This window comes from Podarcis pityusensis (assembly GCF_964106645.2).
Source record: "Podarcis pityusensis genome assembly, chromosome: Z".
NCBI lineage: Eukaryota > Metazoa > Chordata > Lepidosauria > Squamata > Lacertidae > Podarcis > Podarcis pityusensis.
Window position 1 is genome coordinate 13,747,258 of NC_138044.1, and position 27,450 is coordinate 13,774,707.

A 27,450-nucleotide genomic window follows, 5' to 3' on the forward strand; every position below is an offset into this window, starting at 1 on the left:
GTTGCCCTCTGGATGCTGCTCGTCTCCTGCCTCCCATCATTCCTGGCCAGGGCTGCTGGAAGCTGGAATCCAACAACATTCTGGAGGGCACTACCTTGGTTCATCCTGCCGTAGATTTGCATTGTGGTCAATTCAGGGACATGCAAGGAAGTGCTTCATACAGTGCAGAGCAATATGAGTCGAGGATATCTTAAAGACCACATGAGCTTTTATATCCTAGCTCACCTGACCATGAAAAAATGCCTGTGCTTTGCCTTCACTGTTTGAAGCAGTGCTGTTGCTGAACACCAGTTTTTGGGAACCCCAGGAAGGAGAGAGTTGCTCCTTTTGCTTCGATCCTGTTTGTGGGTTTCCCATTGGGGCAACTGGGTGGCCACTCTGAGAACAGGATACTGCACCAGATGGGCCGCTGGCCTGATCCAGCAGGCTTTCCTTATCATCTTAAATCTGTTCCCCAAAATCCAATCTCCCATCTTGCAGGAACTGATTGGCTGGCTCCTATCTGGCCTCCCTCCCCACCTCGCCCACTTTGCTAATCACACAGGATTCAGATTCTTTCCCCTAGAAAAGATGGCTCCTGTGTGCTTAGCAGAGTAGGGGGAGGAAGAGCCTAGAAGACGGAAGGAAATACATTGTCCTTCGCAGCTTGCGAGTATTCAGATGTCTATAGCCCACCACAGTTCCCCAGAGGTACAGATGAAGTTGAACACATTGTCTACTTAATACTTTCTTTCTAAACTCATGGCTGTCCCGTCCCATTCATCTGTCAGGTTAGCAGATAATGCCAAGCAGTAACTCTTTGGTGGTGGTACCTAAACCCTGGAATCTGTTTCCAGCTTCAGGACAGTCAGTCCTAGAGACTGACCCTTTTAAATAAGATGTCAAAACTTTTCAGGGATGTTTTTATGTGCATGCATGCATGAGTGTGTGTTTTATCTTCTTCTGTTGCTGTTGGGATTTAAAAAATAATAATTGTGACTTTCTTTTCCTTTAATTGTAGTCTACTTTAACAAATAACTTTTGAAACTCATGCTATATACATTTCGCCAAATTTGTTGTATGTAAAAGTGGTATATAAGTACAGTCATACCTCTAGTTGCGTTTGCTTCATGTTGCAGATTTTCGGGTTGTGAACTTCCAGATTTCGCCACACGTGCAGAAGTGTTCTGCGTGCTTTGCGCATGCGCAGAAGTACTCTATCATGCTCCACGCTTGTGCAGAAGCACCGCTCTAGTTGCAGACTTTTCGGGGTGCAAATGGCACCCCAGGACGGATCATGTTTGCAACTAGAGGTACCACTGTATCTAAAATATAGAGTCGGAGAATTTGCAAGCCCACTAACACTTTTTGGATCCTAGCCCAAGTCTGCAGGGGTGCTTGAGGAATGCTTCTAGTCCTCATGGAATCTGGCCCCTGTGTACCTGTGAGCCAGTGAAAACAGTTCTCCCCCACTTTTTGTTCCTCTTTACAGCAGACTTCTTCTGGCGGGGGTCTCTTCGGGTCTGGAAGTAGCAGCGGGAGAGGTGGTGGTTTCTTCAGTGGCCTAGGAGGAAAGCCAAGCCATGAGGCAGCAAATAAGAACCCTTTCAGCGCCACCGGTGGGGGATTTGGTTCCTCGGCCACCCAGAGTAAGTATTGCCAAGTCTTGCGTGTTCATTGTCATAGCCACTCCATCTTTGTTCTTCAGAACTGGCTGATTCACACAGGGTGTTCTCCCCGCCCCCCAATGCTGGAAGACCTGCATCACCTTATGTGAATGACCTATGCCATGTAGAACTTCCCCCTCAGTGGAGCACTTTATGAATTGAATCTGTTTGCATTGACAGTGGAAGCAAGGAAGCAAGTGATCAACTGGTGTGGACCAGGGACCTAATTTCTAGGCCATGGGTTGGCAAACTAAGGTCCACAGGCTGGATCAGGCCCAGTTGCCTTCTGGATCCGGCCCGCGGACGATCCAGGAATCACCTCATAGATCGCCAGCGCGCGTTCTTTTTCTCTCCCTCCCTTTCCCTCGCATGGCGGCGGCAGCGCCTCCTCCCACCCTCCCTCCTCCTGGCTTCTCCCTGCCCTGCCTAGAGAAGGAAGGGGGCTGGGCTTTGTTGGTGCCAGCAGCAGTAACACTTGTGTGGCTGCCATTTTAAGCAGCCCCTCTTCTGAGCCCTTTCACACGCTGCTCATCGTCCCTTTGCCGCCACCAGCCCCTGCCGCTCGCAAGACACAGGTAAGCAGCCACTGGGGCTCGTGGTGCTCTTGCATCATTCTACCCCCAATATAGTCCGGCCCCCCACAAGGTCTGAGGGACAGTGGACTGGCCCCCTGCTGAAGAATTTTGCTGACCCCTTTTCTTGGCCAACCAGAATCTTTTGGCTTTCACAGGAGCAACAAAGCCCAGGGTGGGGATGGGAATGGATTTTGGAAGTGACAGTGGTGGGGAGATCAAGTCTGCTTGGCGGTCAACCATTAGTTACAGAGCTCCTGGGTTTGTGATTTCAAATCTTGGTTCACATGGGCTCAGTTCAGTGTCCCTATAAGCAGCTTAGGACCCATGTACCACTTAGGTGTCTCTTCACACATAAACCTGCTTTTGCATTGAATTTCTGCACCGGAGGCCCTTCTCTGGGCCCCTCTCCTGCTGGAAGTGAGATAGGTCCTGTCAGGCCTTTTAGAAGTGTTTTAACTTTTGTGTTAAGTTGTGTTTCCATTTCTGTCTTTGCCAAAGGCCCCATTCTCACCATACACTTAAAGCACTATGGTCCCACTTTGAACAGTCATGGCTTCCCCCAAAGAATTCTGGGAACTGTAGTTTGTTCAGGGTGCTGAGAGTTGTTAGGAGACTGCTGTCCCACCTCACAGAGCTACAGTTCCCAGAGTTCCCTGGGAAGAAAGATTGATTGTAAAAACCACTCCAGGAGGGAAAGAAGGGTCACTTAACAACCCTCAGCACTCTTAACTCTCCCAAGTCCCCACCCCACCCCAACCCTACTTCACACCCTCCTTGAGTGTGTTTGCCTGGCTGCAATGTGTCCTTGAACTCTGATCACGCCTCTTGCTTGCCTGATGGAGGACAGAAAGGAGTGTGTGTATGTGAAGGTGTGTAGAAACTAGCCTACTGTACAAAGGCAGAATTGCCGTTAGTTGCTCCACCCACACTTGCCACTGGCCCTGCCATGTGGCCCCAGGGAGATTGTCCAGAAGGGAAAGTAGCCCTTGGTCTGAAAAACGTTCCCCTCCCTGATTTAGCTCCAATGCATACTAAGGCTTTTTAATGTAGTGGTGTCAGTATTTTGGAACCTTTTTCCTGTTGAAATGAGATGAGTACCTACAGTTTTGACATTTTGTCACCTGCTGAAAATGCTTTTCTGCCACTGAGCACTTTTAGGACATTAATTTGATTCAGCAGTAGTCATTCTTTTCTGCATTATGATCAGCCAACTATAGGGGGTGGAAAGGGCTTTATTCTCCTCAGTATTTGTGCACAGGGGGTTGGGCCCCGCCAGTGTTGAGCAGGCCGCCGTTCCCTGCCACCCGCCACCACTGGGAGAGCACTCGTGCTGGGTGGGGCCGGGACGTGTGGAGAGGGGAAATCGCCCTCTGTGTATGTTATACCCTGCTGCTGCCAGGCGGGCAGGGGCAGGTCGTGCAAAGGGGCGTATGATGTCACGCACCGCCATGCCCCCTCAATGCGGGGGGCAAGTCGGCGCCCCGATTGTATAATGTAATTATTTTTTACACCACCAATATATTTTTCTTATGAGTTGATGGTTTGTTAATATTCTTACATAATAATAATAATAATAGTGTCACTCTGATAAGTTTTCTAATCCAAATTAATGTGGTGAATAATCCATATATATACTCTCTCTCTCTCTCTCTCTCTCTCTCTCTCTCACACACACACACACACACACACACACACACACGACCTTACACATACACACAAACACACAATAAAGGGGGCTGGGTTCAGAAAGAAGCTGCAGTCTTGAGCCCAATCCCCTAAATCTTAAGGACAAAGAGGTCTAGGAACATACACATGTGCCTTATCCTTGAGTGGTAAAGAGAAGTTTCCACACACTCACAACACTAGAACTCCTTTGAACTTTCCTGGGCCCTGAGGTTTGCAAGATGATTCTGATTCTGAAGATCAGTGAGGCTTTCACTTCTGTGAGCCATAACTAGACATGGATGTAGAGGCACTTTGAGAAGAAAGGCTTTATGCTCTCTCTTTGTGCACATTATAATGCATCTGTCTCACTGCATTTGCTGAAAATGCAGGGACAAGTAGCATTGGTGTCCTGAATCCATAATGGGGGGGGGCTGCATCTGTAGCCCTTTTGCTCAATGCATCAGGGAGACAGGCCCAATTGGGCCTTCTAGTGATAGCAGTGGGGCTGCTCCCAAAACCCTCTGCTTCAGGGCTTCCTGTAGACAGCTGCTGGCAGGGGTTCCAGTATCCAGCCTACTTCCCGCCTGTCCACACTTTTGGCAGGCAGAATGAGAAGAGACAGGCAGAAACCCCAACCTGGTGGAAAAGTGGTTTGGGTTACAGCCTTAACCCAACAGGCTGGAAGCCTATGGGGCTCCAACTCCCATCGGCCCTTAACTGATGATCCCTAGAACATAACCCCCATGTACGTTGCAGGCTTACTGTATTTCTCTGTTATAATATTTTGCTGCTTATTACATGTGACTTTGATTCCTAGCATGATAAGGTGGTAAATTTTTCATTGATGGCTATCAGTAGATGGTTGTCATTTAAAATCTTTTCTCCTGCTCTTCATAGAAGAGTCACCCCTCCCTTTTCGGTGGTGTCATGACGCTCAGTATTCACATTTTAAGATGGGCAGTTTGATACAAAGCCCCGCCCCCTCCTGCAGACATCACTTCTTTGATTCAAGACGGGTTGTTGCTGGTTCAGATGGTCAACCTCTTCTGAAAAGCAGATGGCTTGAGGGAGCCCAGAAAGCCAAATAGTGCAGAGGGGAGGAAAAACAACCCAGTGTGTCTAGCCTATTTGACCCGGAAGAGAATCCCATACAATCTTCCCAGGGAGTGTATATGTGTGCATGTGGTATAGCAGCAGTAGCAGTTCAGATAATAAGTCTAATGGTCCTGAAATTCAATGAAAAGGGGGGGGGGGAGTCTTTACATTTCCAGAAAATATGCTGTTCATCTCGTGCCAATTTTTTCTCACCATAGGCAAGCGGCGACATGTGCCATCTTAAACCCCTGATCCTCATTGTGTCTCCCCCCCCCCCATTGGGCTTTGGGCACTTTTGGGGGGAGGCGGGCCTTTTTCTGGTATGTAAGAAAAGACTCTCGTTTCTCCCCGCCCCAGATACATCAAGCCTTTTTGGAAACAGCGGTGCCAAGACCTTTGGATTTGGCACCACCGCCTCCTTTGGCGAGCAGAAGCCGATGGGCACATTCAGCTCTGGTGGAGGGAGCGTGGCATCTCAAGGCTTTGGGTTCTCCAGCCCGACTAAAGCAGGTATTAGTTTGTCTATTGTTTCTTCTTGTGAACATAGGAAGCTGCCTTCCGCCAAGTCAGGCCCTTTGGTCCATCTGCCCCAGTAGTGTCAGTGCTGACTGGCAGAAATGGCCCTTCTCCCAGGGTTTCAGGCAGGGGACATTCCCAGCTCTACCTAGAGATGCTAGGGATTGAACCTGGGACCTTCTGCATGTAGAGTGGATGCTCTACAACCAAGCTTTCCCCACTATGGGGAGAAATGGAGAGAACTTGTTCTTCTAGCTTGGGGAAGATCCTCCTGCCTTTTGAACAACAGTTACATCAGATCTTGTGTTCTAGGCCAACATACACATCACCACGTAGGGAACATTGGCTTTGATTTTTCTTGTGGGTTTTCCCTTGTGGCTTCCGGTTGGGCCTTGTGGGAACCTGATACAGGGCAAGATAAGCCACTTGCCTGATACAGCAGCCAGACACTTCTAGTGCTCTCATGTTCTCCCTTCCACTTTTCACTTCTTTCTTCTTTTCAAGGCTCAGATTGGCAGCCGAACAGAAAACTGTAGCCAGGAGGTGCAAAGGGTGTGATTCCGGAGCGTGTAGAGAGGAAAAGAGAACAACTGAGAGGCAGCGAGGGGAAAGAAAGCGGGGTGCTGCAGGAGTCAGGGGAGAAAGTGGAGTCAGACACATGCACAGAGGGAGGGAGGAGGCAACCATGTTCACAAGTGTTGATTATGGTAAAACAGGTCTTCTTTTTATGGGTCTTTCCCCACCACTGTTGTCATCAAATTGTAGATCACATCTTTATCTAGATATGTAGTGAACTGACCCAAAAGGAAGGTGGGGAGAAGCAACCATCGAGGATGGTGCCCTCAATACTATATTAGTGTTCCCACAGGGTCTAAAAGGATGGGTGACCCTTGTATGTTGTGACTTTTAATGGTTGTGCTTATGTCCTGCTGTCAGGCTTCCTTCTGGGTCATCTGGTTGACCACTGTGAGAATAGCATGGCGGATTTAGATGGGCCTTTGGCCTGATCCAGCAGCCAGGCTCTTCTTAAATTCATATCAGGGTGCTCTGCAGCTCAGACCAGGAGCTCTGTAGGTCAGGTGCTGGTTCCCTGTGCCACTGGTACTGGTGGATGGCAGAAAGGAAATGACCACAGCTCAGTGGCTGAGCACCTGCTTTGCATGCCGCAGGTCCCCTTACAGTAGAACATGATATATAGTGCTATCGGAGGCAGCTTGACTCTGAATACTAGTTGCTGAGAATTGCGAGAGGGGAGAGCAGTGCTGCACTCAAGTCTTGCTTGCAAGCTTCTCACTGGGGCATCTGGTTGGCCACAGTGAGAACAGGATATTGGGCCAGCTAGACTTATGGCCTGGTGCAGCAACCAGGCTCTTCTTATGTTCTTAACTTGCAATACATGTGTTGGTTCCCACGAAACTTGGAGGACATGGGTAAAACCCAACGGCTCATGGACAAAAGTGTCACTGGATCTCTAATCTCCGCTAAATAATTCAGCTGCAGCTCTCTCTCCCCCCCTCCCCCCCCGACAGTTGTGTTTACAACCGGGTAGTATCTGTTACATTGGTCAGGACTGGAATTTCACCCAGGGTATTAAAATGCACCTCCAGTCAAAAACAGCAAGGAGCTATATTGGTAGTCATTTCTTGTAGCAGACAGGTAGGCTGTTAATAAGATGGAAGTGTGCGTTGAAAAGTGTACACGTAAAACAGTAAAAACTGTGAGCTGCATGGAAGACTGGTGGAGGGGAGTTAATTCCATGCCAGGGATTATTGGCAAATGGACAGAAAATAGGAGTAGCCGGTATCGTGATTCCTCTATGTACATCTGCAGGGCAGCCTCAGTTGAAATGCAGGTGATGCTTGTGTGTTCCAGTAAACCTTGGTTTAGCAGGAAGTGAACTCTGCCCAGCCTGGTTGCTCTCATTTGGCTGCTCCCTCTGTTGCAAGCAGGAGAAGCATACTGAGTGGTTTGTTTTTCCCTGGCAAGAATCACAAGCCACAGCCTTCAACCATGGTTCTTCATTTGCTTTCAAATCCTACCTTGTTTGGGAAAAGCAAACCCCAGCCTCAGCTTTGGGTGTTACAGGAAGCCAGACTTAGTTGTGGCTTCCTGACTTGTTTCTCCTGTCTCGTGCCAGCGTAAGAGCAAAGTGAGGAGTGATCAGACAACTCTGCAGAAGCATGCCTCTTGTTCCCAATAAGGCAACAACTTGTTCTGACTTGTCATGCATCACCTGTGATCACAGCCAGTGTGCAGATGTGGGTTTTTTAGGTCAAAAAAGAGAAGGTCAGCCAGAATTATCATAAGGTGGCACCTTTCCTAAGAGGGAACTTAGGGGTTGGGTGTTGCTTTCTTTTAATTGAATCCCCATCCCCAGCTTCTATCCCAAGGATGGGGAACCTGTGGCCCTCCAGATGTCATTGGACTCCAGCTTCCATCAGCCCCAACCAGCAGGGCACAGTGGTCAGGAATGATGGGAGTTGTTGTCCAGCCACTGGTTTCTCACCACTGTTCCATCATACCTACACTTGATGCATAGGTACAATGAGGCATATCAAATTATTCATGGTGTGGAGGAGGAGGAGGGGGATATAGGATTTCCCACTTCCTTTTTCTGTAATACTCAAACTCAAGTTGTTAGACAGTAGATTCAGGACAGACTAAAGAAATTAATTCTTTGGACAATGCAGAATTTAATGTGTGGAATTCTCTGCCACGAGCTGTCTTCGTGGTCTTTAATGGGCAGTAGAGAAATTCATGAAGGAGGGCAAAGTTTGTCCACAGTTGTTAGCATGCTAGGGGGCAGACAATGGAGGAGTGGGATTTGGTTTTCACATCCTACGTATGGGCCTCCAGGATGCATTTGGCAGCCCGCTATGTGGGAAAACAGAGTTTTAGACTGGATAGGCATGGGGTATGGACACTTTCTAAGCCCAAGGGCTGCATGCCAGTACCGGAGAGGTCCAGAGGCAATAGTGGGCGGAGCAATGATTATAAATTGTCCCTTTATAGGGACATTTGTCCCTGTAGGCTGGTTTCTTCTCACATTCACTTGCTGTTCTCCGTCCAGGCAAGCAAAAGGCATTGTCAGAGTTCAAGGGCACATTTTGGCCAAGGAAGGTGCAAAGTGGGGTCATGTGTGTTGTCTGGGGAGAGTTCCAAGGACTAGGCAGGGGAGCCCTTGGAAGGGCTACATTTGTCCCCCAGACCTGATGTTATCCACCCCTGTGATTATGGGCCTTTGGTCTGACCCAACAGGGCTGCTTTCTTTGGCTTTTCTCCTTTACTTTAGAATATTATTATTTTATGCTGTTTTGCAGGACCAAGACCATTTTGAAGGGGGTTTCAGATAAATAAGTAAAAATTGTAACACAAAACACAATTAAATAACAGCATTGCGGCTCTGGTCTTCAAAACCACACAGAGTTGGAAATTTCCAAAAGCTAAAAAAAGAGCAGCATAAACACACAAAAACGGCACCCATCCCCACCGACTGTCAAGTCATCCTGTGTCATCCGATGCCATCATGCTGAAAATAGGGAGGGTGTTCTAAAGCCCCACCAGCTTCCTAACCAAAGGTGAATTGGAAAAGGAGTGTCTAAAAGAAAATGGGGGTGGAAACAAATGTATCTCGCAGAGAAGGAAGTTACATAGGCGAAGAGGCCACCACCAGAAAGGCTCCATCACACATTCCTTCCCACTAGCCAGATTTGTACCTGCTGTCATGTTGGTGAGCTGAAGGCAAACAAATTGGTTCATTTCTTGGCTCAGTGTCACACACTTCCCGTGTGAGCCGTGAGTTTGTTTTTACAGGAGAGGCTCAAAAGATGGTGAATCGTGCCCAAGGGCTTTTTTGCACTCCTAGGAAAGGGCTGAGATGTTACTGGCTATATGAGAGATGCTGCAAGCAGACTTTCAAGCAGACCTTGAATACTTTTTATTTCCCATACACCTAGTGTCTCCTTCCTTTTTTACGTACGTTTCTTTGTGAAAGCATGGCCCTGAAAAGCAGCTCAGAAAATAAACTTTTTTGGGGGGGGATAAAGACCCCCTCCCTCAGCTGTCACCAGTCATTCCCATTAGGCTGCCTCAGTAGGAGAGATGGGAAGCAGGGCTCATCCCATCAGCTCTGCCAGAATACCAGCTCCATCAAGCCAGCTGGTCCTTATAAGAATGGCTGTTTAAGAACGGGTGCCCAGATTTGCTTTTTTCCTCTTCCCTTCTTGTCCCATTTTCCTCATTTGTCATGTGTTTCTTTTCTTTCTTTCTTTCTTTTTAAAGCTTGTAAGCCAGCCTTGTTTTCAATTGATTTCACAGATATGGGCTGCTCTAGGAGCCTTTTTCAGGGGCTGGAACGGAAGAGTAATGTGCAAACACTGATAAATAAATAAATCTTGGCATCAGTTAAAATGAAAGTGGGGCGACAGGAAATGGCATCATAGACTTGGGAATGTCTTGCTTTCCTCCTGGTCTGCTTGTGGCAGGTCAGGGGTGTGTGGATAGCTTGCCTCTAGGGTGCAACACACCGCTGTGCTGAAATGGTTGCAGTTTTGCTGGCGACATCAGAAAACAGCTACCTTAGCAACTGCTATAGCTTCCCCCCTCCTTTTCCCCATCTTTTGCTGAGAGCTGCTGCTGCTGGCGGCAGCAGCAACTGCTGCTTTTTCATGCAGGCGCTCTAGAGCGGGCATTCTTGGCCTGTTTTTCTTTTAATTCATGTCCAAGGTTTTTCTTCTTAAGGACATGCCTGCAGAATCTAGCCACCCCTTTTGCAGTAAGTCCTGTACGGAGGGTGAAGAAGGCAGCTCTTAATGACAAATTCCCCCATCCCCAAACCCCCCTTCTCTCTCTCTCTCTCTCTCTCTCTCTCTCTCTCTCTCCCTCTCTCTCTCTCTTTTTGGTGCATTTTTTTGGGGGGTGGAGAGTTGGGGGTGATGGTTTCCGATTTGCAGTTCTCAGGGACATCCGGACTCTCTCGAATGAAGGCCAGCAGGAGGTCGAGGTTCCCCTTAGATGGGAAGTTGGGGGGAATGCAGTGCTGTAAATCCGATAGAGCACTTCTCCTTTGCAGACATAGACTGCAACTCTAAAAGAAAAAGAGAAAAACGCTAGCTAAGGCCTTCCTCTGCCTAAAGCTGTTCCTTTCTGCTTCCCCACCCCCACCCCATTCCCACTTTTGCCTCTTGAATTAAGCAATGCTTCTCTCTCTCTCTCTCTCTCTCTCTCTCTCTCTCACACACACACACACACACACACACACAAACACACACACACACACAAACACACACACACACACACACACACACACACACACAGAGTCTCTTACAGAGAAAGTTCAAAATCGTGAGTTCTGGCATCCAAAAAAGTGTTGAGCCTGATCTACGTTCTTTGCTTTGCCCAAGAGGCCAAAACCAGAGAGGACTCATCAGACTATTGTCCCCCCCCCCCCAATTTCCTTTTTTTAGTTGCACCTTAAAAAAGGAGGGCAGAGGGTATTTTGTAATATTTACTGACTTCATGTTTTCTAGGATGAAATGGGGGCTTTTGAAAGTGTGCCAGGGTCCCATTGCTTCTGCAGCACAAATAAAGCCCCTCTCCCCCGCAAGTTCAGGTCTGTGGGGCTTCTGCACTGGGAAATGACCTAACTCTGATTTCTTCTTTCTTTGCTCTTCTTGCCTTGCCTTTCTCTCTCTTTCTGTTATTTTGACTTTTTATTTATTCTTTTGCTTGTGTATGTCCCATTCCCTTTTCTTTTCTTTTCTTTTCTTTTCTTTGTTTGCCTCTGTGTTTGCTCAGGTGGCTTTGGAGCTGCTCCTGTGTTCGGCAGCCCTCCCACTTTTGGGGGCTCCCCCGGGTTCGGAGGGGTGCCAGCATTCGGTTCAGCCCCAGCCTTTGCAAGCCCTCTGGGCTCGACGGGAGGCAAAGTCTTCGGAGAGGGGACGGCGGCCGCCAACGCTGGAGGATTTGGGTAAGCCACAACAACAAAAGCAACAAAACAACAGGGTCTTGGGAGGGGGGTTGCAGTGATATCCAGGTGCCCCATTTTTCTTTCTTCGTTTGAATAAATATTCTGCAAGCCACCCTTCATTTCACTACATTTCATTATATTGATTTCTTTAATCAGATTTCTTACTTACCCTTTGCCAGAAGGTCCTGGGGCAGGTAACAGCAATGAATTATACAATTTCCCCCAAACCCCACCCACCTGTGCAAGGGACAGCTGCCAATGTGCAGTCAGGAACCTTAAAGCCAGGGAAGCTTGCTTTCATTGCAAATCACCAAACTGGTTAGGATTGGCCGCACTACAGAGTTCCCCATGGAGAACTGTGATAGCAAAGTGAACTGGGATTTGAAGTCAAGCAGTGCCTATCAGCTTACTTCAAGCTCCATGGGGCTGCTGCCGCCAACTGATCTTTGGGGCTTCCAAAGAGCCAAACCCAGGGAGCCCCTGCTTAGTGCATTGAAACCTTGACCATCAGCAGATCAGTGGTACTACAACACACTATGCTATTCTATTTACCAGCCTTGTACAGTGCTTTGAAGTCCTCATTGTGGGGACTTCAAAGCACCCCATTGCCTGATGTCATTGCGATGTCAGTTGATTGGCAGGTGGGTGACTCTGTTAATAAAAGGAGGCCAGATACACCTCACCAAGGAGGGCATTCCACCAACGGGGAGCCACCATTGAGAAGACCCTGTCCAGGAAGAACACCAATCCAGGCAGCAGTACCAACATGGCCTCCCTTGCCATTCACAGCACCCAAGTTGGCTGATTGTGGATTTCTGCCTTCATCTAGCTCCTTTTGCTTCACTTATCTTTTTTAAAAGCCACACTCTCTTTAACCCACTGCTTGCTCCTGCTCTATGTTCCACAGGTTTGGCGGCACAGCCAACACAGTGTCATTCGGAACGCTAGCAAGCCAGAACACCCCTACCTTTGGATCCCTCTCTCAGCAGCCCACGGGTTTTGGCACACAAGGCACTGGCTTCTCCAGTTTCGGGTCGAGTGGAGGAGGAGGTATGAGCTGTTCTTGACCCTAAATAGAAGGGAGCTTGGAGAAGTGGGAGCGTGGGGAGCTTCAGCACTTGGTCAGTCATAAACTGTTAGAGGCTGGATTTCACATGAAAACCAAGCTTAATCGTATCTTAAAGGGGAGCAGGAGTTGCTTTTTAATTTTTTATTGCATTTATGCCCCACCTTTCTCTCCAAGTTGCTCAGGGTGGTGTACATGGTTTCTCTCCCTCATTCAACCACTCACAACAACCCTGTGAGGTAGGTTAAGCTGAGAGGCAATGACTGGCTCAAAGTCACACCCAGTGAACTTTGTGGCCGAGCAGGGATTTAAACCCTAGTCCAACACTTCTAACTGGCTACACCACACTGGCTCTCTGTTGGAGAGACTGAGGGACATAACTGTATCCAGCACACTTCCTTTCATTCCCCTTTGGGGGTGGGAAAATAGAAATAAATGTATGTTTTAAACCACACTTTTAAAACCTTTATGTAAGGGTTAGAGCATTTTTAACCACCTAGAGACAATTGCAGTAAAGCAGTACATAAATTGTTTAAATATTTTTAGCAATTTACAAAACACACCAAAGCTGATGTTAAGCCCCCAAACCCAGAAACCTTCCACCGCCATTCATTTCTCGGGCTTATTGCTCTCTGCACCTTCTGAGTAGGAGTCTGCAAAGTCTGCTCGTGAACATGTGCAGAGTTTCCATCCCCTTGTCCTTGCCGTCCACCTGGTTCTTAGATGTTTTGAGGAATTTTTTCTCAGAACAGGGAAAATGGAAGTCCTCCTTCACACAGCCCCTAATTAAAATTTGCTCTCACAAGAAGTAGTTACAGCCACTAACTTGGGCGGCTCTAAAAGGGGCTTAGACAAATTCAAGGAGGAATTAGGCTGTGTTCTACCTCTCCTGTCAGAGGGAAGGTGTCCCCAGTTGCTGGGAATCAGAGAAGCTGCTAACAGTTGACAGTACTGTGCTAGATGGACCCAATGGTCTGACTTTTTAGAAGGCAGCTTCCTCTGTGTATGAATTAAAAGAAGAGCTTTGGCTGCGGGTTAGAGTTAAACACTAGACTGGAGAACTGGAGTGATTGGATACTGATTAGGGGGCAGAGAGAAACTGTGCTGATGGAATCCTGACACCTTTCCTTAATGTGTGTTTTGTAATATAACCCATCCAATAATCCCTTTAACATTGCTTTTCCCCCCACCCCTTACAGGCTTTGGCTTTGGATCGTCTAATGCGTAAGTCTCTCTCGTGCTGCCTACGTTGTCGGTAGGTTTTTTCGGTTTATTTTGTGCCAGAAAGAGAGCTTCTTTTGAGGTGAAATATATTATTAAATATGGTAATCCCTTCTTGAATTTTGAATCAGCAAGAGATGATTGTGGGCTTTGTTCCCTCTCTTGTAATAACATTAATGAGAAGCTTAAGATCTAGAAGGCAGTGTTTCTCCCGTGGAGCTGATCCTCCCTTAGAAATAGGCAGCTCATTTCTTCTATTCTTCACCCCGCACTTTTTTCCTTTGTAAATGTAGGACTTTAACCAACTATTTTTGGAATGCTCCGCAAAGTGGGAACTCAGTAAATGCTCTTTGGAGTGCAGAGCTCTCCTGAGTAAACTGAGGCAGCAGCGTGCCCACCATTGGAAAAGTTCCTGAGAGCCACAAGCACTGTGTGCCAAAGCAAGCTTTGCCATCGTGGTAGAGCACCCATCAGTCTTGGCCTGCAGAGGCATTGTGAGACGCCCATCTCCCCATCAGCCCCAGGCAGTAGTCTAAAATATATGGAGCATCACAGGTGGTCAAAAGCTGTGCCTTTTGTTATTCTTGTTATTAGTATTATTTATTAACACAATTTTCATAATACAGCCTCCCCCTCATCTCTCAGCAGAGAGAAGGGGTGTCTATAAAATACAATAAAACAAACAAACAGACAAACCGAAAACACTAATCTATCAGCGCTATCAAAAACCAAGCCCAGAATGTTCAAAGAAAGTTTTGTATGCTGCTGGGAGATGTCATTGCTTATGGGCCTGGCCAGTGGTGCAGCCTGGTAGTGTTTGGCTGAGCTGCCTTTTAATTTCAGAGGTAGGAAGAGCGGGAAGAAGAATCTTGCCTGCCATTAGCTCTCAGCTGCTCAGGTCCATGAGCTTCTAAGGCCAGTCTGGTTAGGGCTGATGGGAGATGGAGTCTTACAAGAGATCTGGCGAGCCACAGATTTCCCCATGGAACAAGCAGGAGGAGGCCTCAGATTTGGGGGAGATGATCTTTTGAAAAGAGTGTTGGTAAAGGGGAAGGGTCAAAAGGAGAAGGCCTGGAGAGGCAGCCTGAGAGGGTAAGAAAGAAACTGGTGCAAGAAACACAAAGCGAGGCCAAATATCCAGACACCAGGAGCTACAGAGAGGAATCATTTCTCTTTCTTTCTTTCTTTCTTTCTTAAAAGCATTTGTACCTGATCTTCTGCCAGAAAGTCTCCTAGAGTAACTTACATACAAGCAGTCCCTGAGACATAAATATTATTTATGGGTTGGGTTGGGTTGGGTTGGGTTGGGTTGGGGGAAGGCCTCTGGACTTTGCCTCATGTGCAAGGCTTGTAGAAGTACCCAAAACAGGGCAAGGTGCTACGAAGCAAGCTAAAAATAAGCTGGGCCTTTCACCCAGGCAGATTGGCAATCTCAACACTTTTGGGGGGGGGAATCTTGGGGAGATGTCCTCCTCCTTGGCTCATGGGGAGCAGTGAGGGGAATGTGGAGCAGTGGGCACACTTGTTCTCCAGTCCTCACTGTTTGGCTATTTTTAAACCTAATAAATGCTTGTGCTTTGAAGACTCACTTGGGATGGAATATGAGAATTGGTAACACTGGGCTGTGACAAAGAGATATTTGGGTTTTTCTTCCCTTTTAAAAAAATAAGCAGCTTAAGAAGTCTGTTCCCTTTTTGGGAAAAGGGGGTCCAAGACCATTCAACTAGCCTGGACCAGTCGGAGGTCTCCTTAGAGCCTCAAACTCTCCAGGATTCTTGGATTCAGGCAAGGGTGGAGAACCTCTGACCCAGGAGCCAAATCTGACCCTCCAGGCCCCTCTCGCTCGCTCTTCGAAGTTCACAACCCTTGCCAGTCCTTAAATTTTTGCATGGATGAAGGATAGAGATGCATGTGTTTGTGTAGAAACTAGCATATTGTGCAAGGGAAAAATTAACATGAATAGCTCCACCCATGTTTACTGTGGCCACACCCACCAGTGCCATGTGGCCCTCAAGGTTGCCCAGGTGGGGATGCAGCCCTGAGGCTTAGAAGGGTTCTCATTCTTGACCTTAGGCTTCCGTCCTTGAAAGGGTCTAGCAATGGCTGGTATGCAAATGGGATATTCAGAGTTAAGCCTCTTTGGCATTGGCAGAGAGAGGGGTCTCTTGTTCTCACCCTTGTTTTCTCTTTTTCCTCTTTCAGATCCACCTCTGGGTTTAGCAGCTGGAGAAGCTGAAAGGATGCCTGCTCATGTTGTGCTTCTATTGGGGGGTCAGGAGTGAAGTGAGGAGATAAACATATTGCAATTAAATGTCAGGATTTTAATGTTTAAATTAGTTTTTATTAACAACTTTAAGTGTTACAAAGCAAATAAATAAAGGAAAATAATCTTGTGTATCCATTTTCGATTCATAGTCTTTTTCACAGTTTGATTACATTCAGTATGAGACATTATTGTCATAGACATCATGTGATTGGGGGGAAGAAAAGGGAGGGAGATGGGGGGGTAATATTCTTTCATTCTATTGCATCATGTTAGTGTAGAGTTTGTGTCAGCACCACGTGGGTAGGTCCTTTATTTGTATATTTTTTTATTTGTATTGGCATTGCAAGAAATTAGGGTGTCCAGAGCTTGATTGGTTGTGTTCAGTTGGTTGCAGTGCAGTTTGTTTGTATGTGTTGGGGGAGGGGAGTGTTGTTGGGTCAGATTAGCCATATTGATTCATATGCTGTTGGGGGGATAAGTCATTTTCTTGTTGTGCTGTATATGTGATAAAGAGGAGCCATACCTCCGTTGCTTGTCCCTGTGCTAGTTTAAGTTTGTTGGTTAGCTTTTCTAATAGGGTAGCTTCCCATACATTTTGGTACCAGTGGTCTATGTTCACTCCTAATAGGTCCTTCCAGTGTCTAGTTATGGTGTTTCTGACTGCTGAGAATAAGTGACTTAGAGTTTCTTGTCATATCCATGTGTGTTGTTGTCCTGGAAGATATTTAATAGGGCTAGTTCTGGAGTTGCTTCTATTACCTGTTTTGTTATTGTGGTTATTTCCTGCGGCACTGATATCCAAAAGGAATGAACTTTGGGGCATTCCCACCAAATGTGGAGGTACTTGCCTATGGAGGTGTAGCCTCTCCAGCATTTAGATGAGGTCCCTGGGTGTATCAGTGCCAACTTCTGTGGTATTAAGTACCATCTATAGATAAGTTTCAGGGTAAGTTCTCTTCTTTTGACTGAAATGGATTTTAATGGTGGTTTAGACCACATTTTTTACTGTTGGGCGGGGTTTATTTTATGTCCTAAGTCATGCTCCCATTGGTTTTTAATCATGGTGAAGGGGTCTGTAGTGTCTTGGAGTAGTATTTATATATTGTAGATACCACCCCCTTCCTGTGTCCTTCCAGTGTTAGGAGGAGATTTTCAAAATTAGCCAATGGCCTAATGGCTGCTGCTTTTGCTGCTGGATTGTTTAAGAGGGCTTGTGGTTGGTGATGGGTCAGTCGGGCTACTGGAGTGTCCCCTAACTTGTCCTATATTCCCTGTATTGATAGGGTATTGTCATTTTTATAAAAGTCAGTTTGGCAATATAGGCCTTTAGCTTGCCAGGTCTTTATTTGGATGTTTTGGGATACATGGTGGAATTTGTGAGTGATGGGCCAGGGGTATTAGTGGGGGTGGGGTCAGGGCCAATTTTCCTACTTTTCCCTTCCATTATTTAAACATGGACTGTGTGCATCCGTTTAGTGTTGTAGGAATTTCCTTAGTAAAAAGTAAAAGTGAAATTAAAATTGTGTGAATGAGAACAAGACCAGGAGTTCAATTAAAAAATATTAATAAATAATTTATCAAAAAATAAGAAGTCAAGTCAAGCTGAAAACGTGGGGACAAACCTTCAAAGTTAGAGAGAACAGTAACAATAATAAAAAAGAATAAAAAGAATAAATAATTCGGAACAAGAAAAAAACTGAAGAGAAAAACTAAACTAAAAATACGGTGGAGGTATAAAAATAAGATAAAATGTAATAAGAGAAGGGAAAATGGAGCTTAAGGATCAAAATATTGAGGTGAGGTTGGTGAGAATTGTAAATCTTGGCCCTGGAGGCAGCTTGCAGTGAAAGAGGAGAGGGGGAGGCTAAATGTATGTGATTTTGTTTGATTTTAGTGGGGGGTTTTATGCGGGGTGGGGTGGAATAGCCGGGTGGTTAGCGGCTTTTCCTGGCCTGCGGTTCCAGCCCCCTCATCAGAGTGTCTTTCCCAACTTCCCTGGCTCTGCCGGTAGTGTGCAGGGAGCAGAAAACAAAAACAAAAATACAATTTTTCAAGAAGAGAAAAATTGTTTATATATTTGATATATGTGTGTGTTTCTGTTGCCCACCCCGCAGCTGAGGAGAACCAGATATGGGGGGGGGGGGGTTTCTTTCTAGTGCACCCTCCACGTGTCCGGCAGAGGCTCCCCTTTAGTGGCAAAAATGGACAAATTTGTGGGTGGCCTAAACTGCACTGGGAGTCCTGCTGGACTTGGGGGCCGAGGTGTGGGCAGCATCTTCTGGGAGAAGCCCTCCATGAGATGAGGTTGGTCAGCCTTCACTCCTGGGCACTGCCATTTTCCCTCCCTTCGTGCTCCCCCCCCCTCACCGTCTGCAACTCACTGATTCCGCACTCACAATCAGGACGAGAAGGTAAGGAGGGGGAAGAGGTCTGTGCAGTGTCTGCCCCACTGCAGGACAGGGGCAAGCCCTGTGGCACGGCTCTCCGGGGTTTCTAAGCCCCGCTGAGTCAGTCTCGGAATTGAGATTCCCTGGGACGTTTTGTTTTCTCCCCTAGGAGCTTGCTGAGCCTATGGCGGTCACTGTCTTGCCTCACCAACTTGTGATTCCCAGCCACTGATACTCAGAGGCATATTGCTTCCCAACAGTAGAGGCAGAATATAGCAGAAATGGTCCCTGTTCCTGGGTTTTTCCAAAATCATGGAGACCAGGACCCATTTTCTCTTTAAAATAATTGTGCACAATTCATTGGGAACAGTAGTTTCCACAAAATCTGTGCATGTGCTCACAGGCTTCCTTTTGTGGCGTCAATGGAAGCTCTTCTCTGCATTCTTTCCTCTTCTAGAAATAGCATTAATTACAGGAATTGCAACTTGTGAATTAACATAAATAGTTCTTGAGCGGTGTCTGGTTTTATTGCCTCGTTCTCACCATGCTATATTTAAGGAGGCTGCTATTCTCTATTGGTGTCCCCCCCCCCTTTAGCTTTATTGTGGTAGTAGCTGATCTTTCTATGTTTGTTATGCGCACCTGTCGCCCAGCATCAGCGCCTTATCTTGGTATCTACTAGTGAAGTCATGGCCAGTTGTTGGATAATCAGCTAAGAAAATCTGTGGTCACAGAAAGAAAAAGGAAGTACTGAATGAAACTTGTTTGCTTTGCAATAAAAATAGCAGTTTTTGTGGGTGCGCGCACACACACACACACACACACACACACACACACACACTCCATTAGGGGAAACCAAAAAAAGAGGGGGATGGGATTTAAGTAAATACAACCTGCAAAGTTTAATCTTCAGTAGCTGTTGACTGAGACAGCCCTGGCTTCATTTGAATGAAATTAGCCCTTCTTAATCTCTGGTTCTGCTGCCACTGAGGGATTGCAGAATGTTTATGAACATTTGAACTGCTCCAAAGGTTGTGTTTTTAAAAAACTTATCGGCCAGGAAAGCCAAGGGACGGATGACTTTGTGCGCTGTTAATAGGATGGTATTCATAGATGGGAGCAACAGGCACTCTGAGCAGCAGTAGACTTCTAAGATGAGAGAGAGAGAAGGAGGAGGAGCAGGGATGCAGAACAGTTACACCAGTATTACATAGAAAGCGCCATTCTGCAACTTGTGTAACAGGTGCTGAACCTGTGGCTCTCCTGCATATAAAAACACACACCAAAACTTCACAAGTCCCAAAGGGTCCTTTCACCCATTGTTCTTTCCCCACATGAAAACCATATACATGAGGATCCACTGGCAATGTAAACTGCTGCTGTTTGTATTTTCAAAGGAGGAATGTTTTTCCTCCCTGATTGGTGCAAGCTGGATTTCCTTCAGCAGAGAATTTTAGTAGTTACTGTACAGCAATGGATTTCCTGCATGAAGAAGGGGTAGAATGAGGTCCTCTTCCAAAATGTTTCTGTTTTCAAGTGGGATTCAATCATGTACCAGCAAATCTGTGCTGTGCAATGGAAGTTGATGTGATGCTCTTGTGCAACAAACCAGCTCCTTGCTGACTTTGCAATAAAGAAAGCAAAGAAAATGCACTGGAAAGTATGGCATAACAATTGCTTTACATAATGTCATATAACCCTGCAAACAAATTGGAATGAGTACTTAATAAACAGCCAACACTGTCAAACCTGCCTGCAAGCTATGTGCAACCAGAGCCGATGTTCAATAAACACATCATCTGGAAGTATCCTACATGATATGTTAAAAGTTCTCTTTCAGCTATAAATATTAACCCAAACACCCTTGGTTTAATCTTAAATCTGTTTCTATCTAGCTCCATCTAACCTGATAATGAGCCCCGCTTACATGGAAGTCAACTTGTGGGACCTTTTAAGTTAACTTTACCCCTCAACTGCATGTAAAGAAAAAGGCTGCAAAGAAAATATAAAGGAGAAAGCAAGTGTTAAAATTACCAGTATGTATAGTTGTTGAGCTGACTTAAGCCTTTTATGTTAACGTTTCACCCCTAGACATTGGTATTGGTTGTTTCATTTTTCATTTGCATCTTCAAAAGAGTTTAATAGAGAATTCACACCTTTAAAAAAAGAACAATTAGAAAAAGTAAATTTGCATATGATTCCACTGCCGCTGAATGACGTTTCCTGTAACTCATCTTAACAATGATACAAGTAGGGGGTTTTCCATCATGCCCTGATCAAAGGAAATAACTCTGTCCACTTCCAACTTTATCCTTTCCCCTGCTTTCCCTTGCCCTTTTTTTTTTTTAACTGAACTTAAGGAATAGTTTAAAGAAATTCAGAAATATGGAACTGGTGCCTTTTTCAGCTTTGGACAAAAGCCGCTGGAAACATGAAGACGAGCTAGAGCAGGTGGTTATATGCACTCTCTCTCTCTCTCTCTCTCTCTCTCTCTCTCACACACACACACACACACACACACACACACACATTGTTACATTTATAAAATCACTAGGCCTTATTATACTTCACCCCCACCCCCTTGGTTATAAATAGAAGTTGGCTCATCGCAAGTTGTTGACCTCAAAATTCTTTGCATTGATCGTCCAACGCATTGGCCTGTGCTGCAACCTAGAAAAAGGTCTCTTGTCAGCTGCACTCTTTCAGATGCCAAGCATGCCACTCGCACTGGCTGGCGGGTTAAAGCTGTTTGAGTTAATTGTAAACGAATGTGAGAAATGATGGGAAGTTGATGCATCGCACCCAACAATGCCAGAAAGCATACCCTAAGGGAGGAGGGAATCATTTCACATATTTGTTTAAAACCTAAAAACCACAGGTGCTGTACAATAGTTAAATTGTAGAAGGATGTGCCAAAGATGGCAATGAGCTACTGAGCTAAGTTCAAGGTGCTGGTTTAGGTGCAGCTTGTGATCAAGATGCCTGATGTATCATCTTGCCCCTTATATACCTAGTTGATCATTGCACTCTGCAGGTGAGGGTCTCCCACAGATACCATCTGTTCTGCTCAATGTAGGAATCGGAACTTTAGTGGCACCTGCCCTTTGGAACGCTCTCCCTGTAAATATTAGGCATCTTCAGTCTGGCTTGGCAGTCTATAGCAGACTCCCACAGTAAGGTCCCTGTTGTGTCTATATCCTACAATTTTTACCCACATACTCTCAATCTCCCTTCCATGCTCCAAGTCATGGATCTCTTCACAAGTGTAACCAACATTTGCATATAATGCTACTCCTCCCTTCCTTTTTGACCTGTTCATTTTAAGCATGTTGTACCCCTCAAATTCTACATTCCAGTCATGAGCCTCACCCCACCAAGATTCAGTAATACCTATTAGGGTCATATTTACCATTCCGAAATGCGTTCAAGTTCTTCTTGCTTGTTTCCCATCCTCTGTGCATTGATGTAGAGACAAGTGAAACCAAAAGGCATTCCTCCACACACTGCTGCCTCTGTCCCCTCTCTGTAGAGAGTCACCTGCTACCACCTTCCTTCTCTGGTTGATCTCTGATTGAGTTGCAACTAATCAAATCACTCCCAACAATTAAACAAAGGCAAATTGAAAGGTAATGGCCGTATTCAGCGTTAGAGGATCTGCTTTGCACCCTGCTGAGAGCCTGAGGGCCCTGCTCCTGCCTATCTCCACCTGGTCCAGGTGGCAGCCTATGCCCTTTTAAAATGTGGGGGTTTTGGGGGGTGGGTATATATTTTGTGGTTTTATATTTTGATTTTGTTCTGTAAACCACCCTGAGACCTCCAGGTATAGGGCGGTATATAAACTGAATTAATAATAATAATAATAATAAATAATGGGTTACAGGTTCAATCACTGACAACTGCAAGTAGTGCTAGGAATGCCCCTCTGCCTGAAACCCTGCCAAGCAATACTGTGCCAGATGCACCTGATTTGTCTGAAAGTAGCTTCCTGCTTAAATCGGCTTTTTTCTGAGCCACAAGGACTAAAATCTTTATTGTTTTTAGAGGACAGGACCGTGGCTCAGTGGTGACGTATCTGCTTTGCACACAGAAGGTCCCAGGTTCAATCCCTGGAATCTCCAGGTAAGGCTGGGAACTTACCCTGATTGAAACCCTGGAGAGCTGCTGCCAGTCAGTGAAGACAGTCTGGAGCTAGAGGGACCTAATGGTCTGACTCAGTATAAGGCAGCTAATTTTAATTCTTTGTGTTTCCCAGTTGTGCTGTAATATGCCTTGAGCTATAGGTCCGGAACTGCATTTTTTTAAAACTACGCAGCAATGTTGGTGGCAGCCTGGCAATTGAGGATAGAGTTTCTGGCTTTTATAGCTTCAAATGTAGCAGAGGCTGGATGTCTCCAAAAGGCATTCCTATTTGACAGCTGCTCTGTAGTCAGTCTGGCTGGCTAGTGTCCAGTTTTGGGCAAACAGGTGCTCTGGGTTGAGGGCGTGGGGAGGTGGGGGATAAAGCAAGCATCCAGTTAGCATATTTGGTACACAACATGAAATGGGTACAATATTCTAACCAATGTTCAGGGTTTGCATGCATTTGGTCCTGGGCCGGTCAACCCCCAGAATTTCTAGATGAAACACTGTCTGCCAGAAGATTTCTATGTAAGCTGCTGTGAACCTCAATGCTGGTCAGCAGAGGCACCTACTGTCGGCATCTCCTTAGCCAAAGGTGAAAGTAGCCCTCAGGACAGTTATAAAGTTTCCAGGGTTTCCAAGTATTACAGGGTTTGGCTTCTTTTTAATGGTTCCACTTTCTCCCTGTTTAAAGCACTGTTTCTGCAAGAGCTTTGGTATTTATTTTTTTCAACCCATCCCTGCTAAAAGAAAAAGCCACTTTATAGCATGTTCTCTGGATTTCCCCCCTCTGGGTGTGTGTGCTTGTGTGTTTGTGTTTCCCTTCCCCCTTTTATCTGTGCTGGTCACCATTTTTCCTACATGCTTTTTATGGTGTCTTTTGTTCTGGCTGCCATTTTCTTTTTCTTTTGGTGGTGTCCTTTTTGGTGGGTTCCATTTTCCCTTTTTCTTTTTTGTGGTGACCATCATTTCATCCCTTCCATTTTTCTGTGATAGCCATCAAGTCCCTTCTATTTTCATTTCATATTAGCTCCAGAATGATACACAGCAAAAAAATATGGAGGGCACCAAGCTGACAAAAGTTGCTTGCTGCTGTAGGCCATTATGACTTGGTTTTTAAAAATAAAAAGTATTTTACACTCTAGGTCTGTTCTGTATTTCCTTTTAAGCTACCATTAAGACCAGGGCATTGTTGAGACTGCAAAATTGTGGCCATTTCAGAAATGAATAGGGTGGGGTCAGTGCTTTTTTCCTATAATATTCCTATAATTTTCTCTTAGAGTGGCAATGGCATTCACCTGAGAGGTGTCGGAACTGAGTTCTGGTGACTTCTGGCTGAAAAAAACCCTCAGGTGAGATGAACCCATTAGAAAAACAGATACAGAAGCCTCACTCCCCAGAACGTGGGTTGAAATTTCTCCACCCTATGCATATGCTGGTGGAACGCTCTGTCACAAGAGACTAGGGCCCTGCGGGACCTGACATCTTTCCGCAAGGCCTGCAAGACAGAGTTGTTCCACCAGGCCTTTGGTCAGGGCCCAGCCTGACTCCCTCCTCTGGCAACCTGCACAGAACTTTGCTTAACGGTTGCCATTAATTTGATTTTAATTAATTTTTATAATGAAATGTTTTAGAATGTTGGATTATTTGATTGTTTGATTATTTGTTTGTTGTTAGCCGCCCTGAGCCTGGCTTTGGCTGGGGAGGGCGGGATATAAATAAAATTTATTATTATTATTATTATTATTATTATTATTATTATTATAAATTTGATGAGATGTCCTCTTTAATTTTTCTGCCCGCAAATAAGGCAGAACATTTTTCAATGGGTCTGCTCTGAGTTGGAATAACATTGGATACAATCCTGTACATTTAAAACTACAGGCAACTCCCTGTTTGTGCGGGGGTTGTGTTCCATGTCATTGCACACTTGTGTGAAATTGAGAACCCATTGAAAAAGCCTGAAAACACCCTTTTATACCCCCGTCCCCCCTCCACTCTGCCCTTTTAGTGACGTTTCCAGGATACTTCTGGGCTTGGTGCTGGGTGTGTTTGTGTGTGCAATTGCGCACATATTGGTCACATCTAAAATGAGAGTTGCCTGTACAGTGGTACCTCGGGTTACATACGCTTCAGGTTACAGACGCTTCAGGTTACAGACTCCGCTAACCCAGAAATAGTACCTCGGGTTAAGAACTTTGCTTCAGGATGAGAACAGAAATCGTGCTCCGGCGGCGCAGCAGCAGCAGGAGACCCCATTAGCTAAAGTGGTGCTTCAGGTTAAGAACAGTTTCAGGTTAAGAACGGACCTCCAGAATGAATTAAGTACTTAACCCGAGGTACCACTGTACTGTATATCATACCACTTTAACTAGGTGTGGTTTCTTCCAAAGAATCATGGGAACTGTAGTCTCTTAAGGGTGCAACGACTTTGTTAGCAAACCCCCTCCCCCCTCCCATTGCTATAATTCCCAAAGTGGTTTAACAATAAATACCGCTTCACAGGGAATTACGGAAATTGTAGCTCTGTAAGGGGTATCCTAGGGATGCGGGTGGCGCTGTGGGTTAAACCACAGAGCCTAGGACTTGCCGATCAGAACATCGGCGATTCGAATCCCCGCGATGGGGTGAGCTCCCGTTGTTTGGTCCCAGCTCCTGCCAACCTAGCAGTTCGAAAGCATGAAGTGCAAGTAGATAAATAGGTACCACTCCAGCGGGAAGGTAAACGGCGTTTCCGTTCACTGCTCTGGTTCGCCAGAAGCAGCTTAGTCATGCTGGCCACATGACCCGGAAGCTGTCTGAGGACAAATGCTGGCTCCCTCGGCCAATAAAGCGAGATGAGCGCTGCAACTCCAGAGTCGGTCACAACTGGACCTAATGGTCAGGGGTCCCTTTACCTTTACTTTACCCAAGGGGTATCCTAACAACCTTCAGAAACCCTTAACAAACTACAGTTACCATAATTCTTTGGGGGAAGCCACAGCTCTGTGCACAACTCTAATTTTGCTAATGCATGACTTGCAAATGTCAGAGGCTCATTTTTCTCCCACCCTGCCTTCATTTTGCTTGTTTTGCTTACAGAAGTGAAAAGGTTTTTTAGAAGATGAACAAGAAGGGAGGTGGAAGCATTTTCTAGGGGAGAGGGAAAGAGGCAGTAATGATTCATGTTTAGCTTTTATTCTCCTTCCCAGGAAGCTCTGGAGTCAACGTTTATCAGGAGCCATTGCTATCAAGCAGCTGTCAACAGTTGCTAAGAGGGGAAGGCGTGATGTAACTCCAGTCACCCATTTCTTGTGTGCCACCCACCCTCATCGTGGAGTTATAAATAGACGCTCCCTCAGACAAGGACCTTCGGCCCAGAGATTCCACACACTGTGCTGTCATGCCAGCAGTAAGCCTGTGCAGAACTGTCAGCAATTTCTTTGGCGATTATGGAATCAGATCCCATGCCGAAATCCCACAGGTGAAGCTCACATGTCCATACATACATCTATCTATATGGCACCACAATGGCCAGCTGCACATTGCATTGCCAAAAAAAAGGACATGAATTTCATAGAATGATAGGATTGTAGTTAGAAAGGGACCACAAGCATCATCTAGTCCAACCCCCTGCAATGCTGAAATGACTGCTATAGAATCCCTGACAACCTCTGCTTAAAAACCTCCAACAAAGCAGGGTCCACCACCTCAGAGGAGTCTGTTCCACTTTCAAACAGCTCTTTCTGTCAGAAAGTTATTCCCCATAAGTCTTTCTTGTTTTGAACTCTCTCCCCACACTTCCCTCCCTGTTTCCATCACAACCAAAACGGCTGTGATGGGGGAAGGTTACACCCTTACTTGCAATTGCTGTGTAGAAAAGGAGCACTAACCACACTAGCAGCTACACAAGCACATAACACTTCCTGCGAGCCTGGAAAGGCACATGAAGAGGAAGTGGGTAGGGCAACGGTGGCCCAGCTGAGGGAAACAAATAGCCCTTTTGGTACTGGAAGCTTTTGAAATAAAAAAAATAATGTCGTGTGTGTGTGTGTGTGTGTGTGTGTATGACATTAATGTTCATAAATGTACCAACCAAGCGCATACATAGATGTGTGGACCACATGTCTGGAGCAGCACAGGAGGACCGCCCTGAAACCATTTGACTCCCAAACTGACCAAATGTTTTCTCTGCAAGGAGGGAGGGGGTGGGGGAGCCTCCCCATTATCTCAGGAAGAGGGTAATCACCATCTCAAAGGAATGGGCAGACTACCAGGAAAGGCGATCAGATAAGGCATTATCAGATAACCTGGCAGACAGGAAAAACAAATTCAAATTTCTGTTGTAGACCACGTTTTCTGTGATGTAGGTATGATGTTTGTGGGGGGTGGTCTTGGGTTATACCTCTTCTGTGATGTATGTATGATGTACGGAGGGGTGGTCTGGAGCTCCAGGGCAGGGAATTTAAAATGTCTATATAAGGGCGGACACACCTTGGTTCTGGGTCCTCCTCCTTTTCCTGCGTGTGAAGGGGGCACCCTGTTGCAACAGTTCAATAGAGATCAGGCTTACCAGCTGCTTTGCTTCTCAATACAATGGTACCTCAGGTTAAGTACTTTGTTCCAGAGGTCCGTTCTTAACCTGAAACTGTTCTTCACCTGAAGCACCACTTTAGCTAATGGGGCCTCCTGCTGCTGCCGTGCCGCCGGAGCACAATTTCTGTTCTCATCCTGAAGCAAAGTTCTTAACCCGAGGTAATATTTCTGGGTTAGCGGAGTCTGTAACCTGAAGCGTATGTAACCTGAAGCGTATGTAACCTGAGGTACCACTGTATTCTCTGGTGGGCCTCTCTTTTTTTCTCCTACCAATAGGGAACCTACGTAAGGACTCTATAAGGACTCTTGTGTCCCCCATAAGGGAATAAGGGAAGATTTTTGTTTATTACA

At 46.0% G+C, this 27,450-nt stretch overlaps 1 protein-coding gene across 8 annotated transcripts in view; it reads left to right on the forward strand.

Annotated features, from left to right (window-relative positions):
- Positions 1-16,153, forward strand: part of NUP214 (nucleoporin 214) — an 83,927-nt gene extending 67,774 nt beyond the window's left edge. For 4 of the 8 annotated variants that reach the window (XM_080989525.1, XM_080989526.1, XM_080989530.1 and 1 more), the window contains 6 exons: positions 1,472-1,628; positions 5,339-5,491; positions 11,294-11,465; positions 12,373-12,515; positions 13,731-13,755; positions 15,955-16,153. In XM_080989525.1, coding sequence (XP_080845651.1) covers positions 1,472-1,628; positions 5,339-5,491; positions 11,294-11,465; positions 12,373-12,515; positions 13,731-13,755; positions 15,955-15,988 — 684 coding nt within the window. In that variant the 3' untranslated portion in view covers positions 15,989-16,153. Of the gene's footprint in view, positions 1-1,471; positions 1,629-5,338; positions 5,492-6,001; positions 6,205-11,293; positions 11,466-12,372; positions 12,516-13,730; positions 13,787-15,954 lie in introns of those variants that run through there. The other 4 variants (XM_080989528.1, XM_080989527.1, XM_080989529.1 and 1 more) reach the window with 4 other exon arrangements.
- The last annotated feature ends 11,297 nt before the right edge of the window (positions 16,154-27,450 follow it).